This window comes from Sceloporus occidentalis, unplaced genomic scaffold, assembly GCF_023333645.1.
Source record: "Sceloporus occidentalis isolate IW3139 unplaced genomic scaffold, rSceOcc1.0.p SCAF_23, whole genome shotgun sequence".
In the NCBI taxonomy this organism is placed as follows: domain Eukaryota; kingdom Metazoa; phylum Chordata; class Lepidosauria; order Squamata; family Phrynosomatidae; genus Sceloporus; species Sceloporus occidentalis.
In genome coordinates, this window is record NW_028317003.1 from 6,296,256 (window position 1) to 6,302,255 (window position 6,000).

At 36.3% G+C, this 6,000-nt stretch overlaps 1 protein-coding gene across 1 annotated transcript in view; it reads left to right on the forward strand.

The window, feature by feature from the left end:
* Positions 1-1,314, forward strand: part of LOC149300749 (oxysterol-binding protein-related protein 10-like) — a 132,940-nt gene extending 131,626 nt beyond the window's left edge. Inside the window, 1 exon segment of the mRNA XM_089484789.1 lies at positions 1,270-1,314. Within this exon segment, the coding sequence (XP_089340915.1) occupies positions 1,270-1,314 (45 nt within the window).
* Positions 1,315-6,000: the final 4,686 nt, after the last annotated feature.

Sequence of the window (6,000 nt, forward strand, 5' to 3'; positions counted from 1 at the left end):
TTAAGACTGTATGGGGCTAGCCCCACCCATCCATGCAACTAGCCCTGGTCAGTGCCCACCTACACGGACAGCTAGCCCTGCTCAATGCCCGCCTACATGGACAGCTAGCCCCACCTCCTCATCTCATTAAGCCACTCCCCCCCAGAAGTTGGAGAACTCCAGGTAGCCTGAGCTAGGAAGTTCCCAGTTATGGCGATATTGTCCTAGCAGGACCATCTTGTTTCCACGGCAGAAACTAGGAAAAGGGGCTGAAGTTTACCCAAAAGCACCCTACAACTTTATCATTTTTATTACCTCATCCTTTTCATCCTTGCCCAGTGTCATGACTATGTTAGACATCTATGGTTACCTCAACAGAAAATGTAGACTCAGCTTAGTCATTAATATGTGTTTCAAATATGTGCATTCCCCTTTAATATCTTACCGGTGTTACCAGTTTGCTCCATTTTGTTGATTAATTATATATGATTATGTTTCTTAGTTAACTGCGCTTTTCCCAAACACTTGCACAAGCTTACTCATTAAAACGCTTGAGTTCTCACACCTACTCACATCTATTGAATTAATTTCTCTATGAAAAATAACATAAAATAGGTTATTCTATTCTATGATGCAATCTTCTATATGCATGTCTGTGCCAGTATCTAATAGACAGCTTTATAGATACCTTGAGTGATTATTCTAGTTTATGAAAAAGGTTATTACTTAATCACCTAGTAATTAAAATGTAAACTACTTATGTCTGATAGATACATCTTGATTTAAAGCACACTATGACACGGAGTAGGCGTTGCGTTGGATTAATAGATTACCTTGGATGCTTTTTGAATGAGCCAGGATCTTGGGACATGAGTTAAGACCTTGGTTTTATTTACCACAATTACAAATGCATATTTTACACCAATATAACTTTGTTAAAAGTGCATACTCTAACACACTTGTTGAGTGATTTGTCCTGGTGGTTTAGTGGAACTTTCTCTTGTGAAACACAGACTCACCCAATGATATATCATGGATGTCTACTGGAGGTCTGTGGCTCCAACGCCACATCACAGTCCAGCTTTTTATACCATTGGTCCCATTAGTAAAAATGTGAGTGCTGGGCCATACCATGTTGTGAATCTTTGGATTCTACCACTGATAGAAATATATGGAGATGTTTTCCTTTAAAGGCAGCGATTGTCTTGTTACACAGAATGCTAATACCACATATGTTTTGTGAAATCTGAGAGCAGTCTGACATACAACCTATTTTATTTTATCTTTCAGGGTGACGGCTGGGTATATGTCAACCCTTTGTGGAAGCAACATTGACCAACAAGAGTTCCCTCACCTCTAATGCAGTGATGCAGTGCTAACAGAATGTTGAATCCAGGTGTTACTTATTAAACATACTGGAAGAAAGAACTCAGATACTGTGAATATTCCATATGGCCTTCCGCAGGCTCGGTCTCTTTATTGAAAAGCCATTCAAATGTCACTATATATATGTGTGTATATATATATATGTGTGTGTATATATATATATATATATATATATATATATATATATATATAAACTATGTATCAATCAATATTTTAGTATAAACACATGCATATATACACAAAATATAAATATGTACATCGATAAAAATGTAAATCATAATGAGCTTTATTTGCCAAATTTCTTCTTACTTTTCTGTAGGCATGCTTAGCTCCTACCTTACCAAAAAAACGCAAATGTTTCACTATTTATACAGTGCCATTAATAACAAACTGATTTTATTTTCAAGCATATGGAATTTAGCATTGCATGGGTTTAGTACCTGCTGCACAAAATGAACAAGAAATGCAGAAATCGGCAACAAGGAGAAAATAGATGTGTATCTGAAGGATAATTGACTCCTTGGGTGATCAGATGAAATCCTATTGTATAGCGCTGCAGAATATGACGTAGCTATATAAATAGTTATTAAAGGGACCTGATCGTGAAAAAAATTCTGTGTGTTCATGTAAATGCGGCATAATGTAGATTACATTTTCCCTACAATTTTCTTGCAAGTGAATTGCGTTACCGCATCCATGCTCCTAAAATGTCCAGTTCAATCTCGCTTTATCGTTTGCCTTTAGGATATCTTTTTTCACGGGGAAACTATTTCTGTTACATATTGCTGGTGAAGCAATTTTGCTGGCTAGACCAAAGCTCTCTCTCTGTTCGTAGCAGCATAATCATAATCATAATCATATAAGTATTAATTGAAAAGAATCATAATCCAATGAATTGTAACATCTGTATTAATATACAAAAACTACCTTAATACATTTCAAGCTAATCTTAACAGTTTGTATTAAAGCAATTTGATAGTGTCCCTTTAAGAACACATCATAAAACAGAACACTTGAATAAATGAAGCCCCAGTACAGGGATATTTTGCTTATTGTTTCTGGATTTTGGAATTGTCACTAAGAAGGTGTTGCATTTCAAAGAAAGACGAATAGCGACTATACTCTGGCATGTCCATCTTTTTTTGAGGTCAGATCGGCCAGTACTGACTCTTATTGGTTTACATCTGTGAGTGAAGTCAACCCTCAACTGTAGTGAACACTGCATGTAAATCACACTCAGACATAGTTGTCCTGCTCCAAGTCACCTATTTAGCTCACACTGCTGCGTAACCTCCTGACAATATAAGTACGCCACATACATCCTTTAGAGTTCCCTTTGAAGTGAAAATTTCTTAATTATTCCCAATTTTAAACTAGGTCACAGCAGAGAACCTGATTTATCAAAAGAAGAAAACTCCCTCTGACTTGTGGCTAATATTTTCAGCTGATTACGGGTTCCTGGACAGCCAGACCAGGTCACAAAAGGGTGGCCAGGTAGCTTTGTAGAGTTATTAATCAAGGCTGTTGTATTTTCTATTCTCGTCTTTAAATTTGAAATCTTTAAGTTCAGGGCAGCCCCCCCCCCCCCGTGATTGCATTGCTTTATTGTTAGTTATATGTTAGTGACCCCTTTGCTATTGCTTCTAAAGAGTAACATGTTGGCTGGCTTATTCCAATTGTAGATGAAGGAAAGGTCTATCCAGACAAATAGGATTGTTTAAAAAAAAAAAAAAGTGAAAGAATGGGAACACCTATTTAGTAAAATGTGATGAATACATAGAAATGTCTGCCAGCAGAGATTGTGATGACTAATACCATAAGGGTGTTTAAATTAATGGGACACTTTACTGTCTTGTATAATCTCATATTCATGTACTTTAAAGTATTTTAAAAAGTCACTTACCTTTAGGAGAAGCTACAGCCCCCCCCCCCATTATCCTATTTGCCACCCTTTGAAATCAATGCAGCATTTTCTGCTCGGGGGTTCTTATTAGACCTAATAAACTTGTGCAAGCCAAGAAAGCTCGGGGGTGGGGAAGCGCATAGAGGATAGTGAGAATGCATGGAGGATACTATTGAAACATCATTCTATCCTGTATTTTTCTGTGATAAGACAAACAACTCTATAGTTAGTACTGCTTTTTGTAATGAGAAGGGTCTGTGTCAATTTACTAAAACAGGTAAAAGCTGGAACTATGAAACCTTCCTTGTTATTCCAGCAAATGGTTTTTACTTTAAAGTGACCTATCACAGCCAACATTTTCACGCCTAGGTCAGTTCTACACCAGTCTATATTCTCCGCAGTTCTTTATCAGTTATGTTGGTTGTTAATACAGTTTTAGATTTTGTTTATAATTATTATAATTATGCACCCTGTTATTTCAGTATGAAAAAATTTATCAAATTGCAAAGTAGTATGCTGAGCCTCTGTTGCTTTTGCAATATCCAAGCATATTAGTAGCTTCAGTCTTCCTTATATATTCGCAGAAAATCCATTAAAATTTATGTTTCAAATGACCACCTGACATACACAAAATAGGTGCTCCCACCAAGTATAAATATATATATATGTATATATATATATATATTGCAGAAAAGTGCTGTAAAAAACAGTGGCGGAGTGATCTATAAGTTATTTTAAAGAGAAATTATTTTCTGTTTAACTTACTACACAGGAAAACACGGTTACCTCCAGTAAGTTAATCATAGTATGTATTAACACGAGTTACCTTCTGAACGATCCCACTCAGGAATACAGCAGGACATTCTATGAATGTGTTATTAATCATGTCAGCTTATTAAGGCATTTTGTTATCAAACAAACCAGGGACAACCTTCTCATCTAATACGCAAAAAAACCTTTTAGAATGATCTATTTAGTAATTTTAAACACATGTAAAATTCATTGTAACATATTCTAGCGGAGCACTGTGTTCTCTTGTTCTTAATTTTTTTGTAGTAATAGTGAGAAGGTAATTTACTTCTCATTTAGGTTTGTACTGCATTGGAGGTCTTCATTTCAAATGTCTATCAAGATGCTTATTGCCACTGTATATCCTAATACTCAATATTTCTTGTATGTTTTTGTCAATGTAAAATTTATTTGTTATACATAATCTATGTAATTTCAAGCCTTACTTTACAGAAAAGCATAAACCAACAAAAATGAATTTTAATGTTTTGTAAAAATATACAAATATATTATCTGATCATCGAATGAGTTCTTTATTAATATTTAAATATATATTAGTCCAAACTGTACATACGTGTGAAGTTTCCGGTGAATCTCCCTTTCATATTGAATACAACCCTTATCAACAGGTGATGACTGGGTCTAGGCCACAGTGAAGTGGTATGAACTTAAAGGGAATGTCTTCTGAAAAAGTTGGTATTTGGGTTTTGTATCTTGGCAAAAAAAACTTGTCTGCAGAAACGCAGCAGTCACGTTACGTCACGTGACCGTGCTTTGTTCCTGCTTCCCTTAAGCGGTAAAATAGAAGTTGTTTGCACAGTGTGCAAGCAACGCAGAGAAGCTGCTGGTCCGTGCGGAAGTGTGCAGTTGCCACAGACAAATCTGCAGTTGAGGTAAGGGGGTGGGGGAGAATGTATGAATGAGTATGCATATATGAGTTAGTGAATAAGTATCTGTGAATGAATGTGTGAAAACATGGATGTGTAAGCATCCAATCTAGGTGCCAGGGCTGGCGTTTGGAGTGTGTGACCTATGGTCTATGTCTTCACTTGTGATTTTTCAGTTGATCTATGCCTGCAACAGTATGTTTCAGGTGTTATTTATAATTCCTGCAAATACAGTCTTTTTATGTTTTATTCAGTTTAACTATACCTGCAATGCTGTGTTTCCATGTGTTATTTGATCTATACCGGAGCTAAGTGATGGAGGAAAAGAGAGGTGTGTCGCTGTAAAAGATTCTTTTGTTTCTGTATTAAATGTCAGGTCTCAAGAACGAAAAACAGAACAGGGAAATTTTAAATTGTTGCTTGAACACAATCTTTTTCAACCATTTTGATTGAGTTGCAAGCGTCCAAACTAATTTAACTACATATTTTTTGTACCTTTTAGAATTTAGATGGACTCCCCCTTTAATCTACAGATTCAGTTCTATAATATATCTTCATAAACAACTTTACACAAAAAAGAGCAACCAATACTGACACCTATGGACCTCCTAGCACAGGTTTCAGAGGTCTCACCCTTGGAGAAGGGTAGAGTGGGGGGTTAGTTGGGAGACATAGCTCATGTAGTGGCAGTTAGCTAGAAATAGCCATGAATCTTGGTTGTAAGGGCTGTAAATACTACTATTCCCCACCTGGAGACCACATGCTGCCTTGTAGACAAGAGTAATCTTTTGAGATTCTTCAAGCCAAATATGGCAAGTTTCTATGGTACACCCATACGTTACAGCTGGCCAAAACCATGTGCAATATTATTATTTTTCTGTATTGCCATACAGTAGTGCTGTACAATGAGCAGACCAGACATAAATAGTATATAACATAATAATTTGGCTTACAGAAACAGGTGAGGAAGTCCCTTAAAACTACGAGGTTCTTTTCTAAAGCTTTTTTTTTACCACAAATATCCTCAGCGAGGGAGAATGCATATTGAAGTACTTT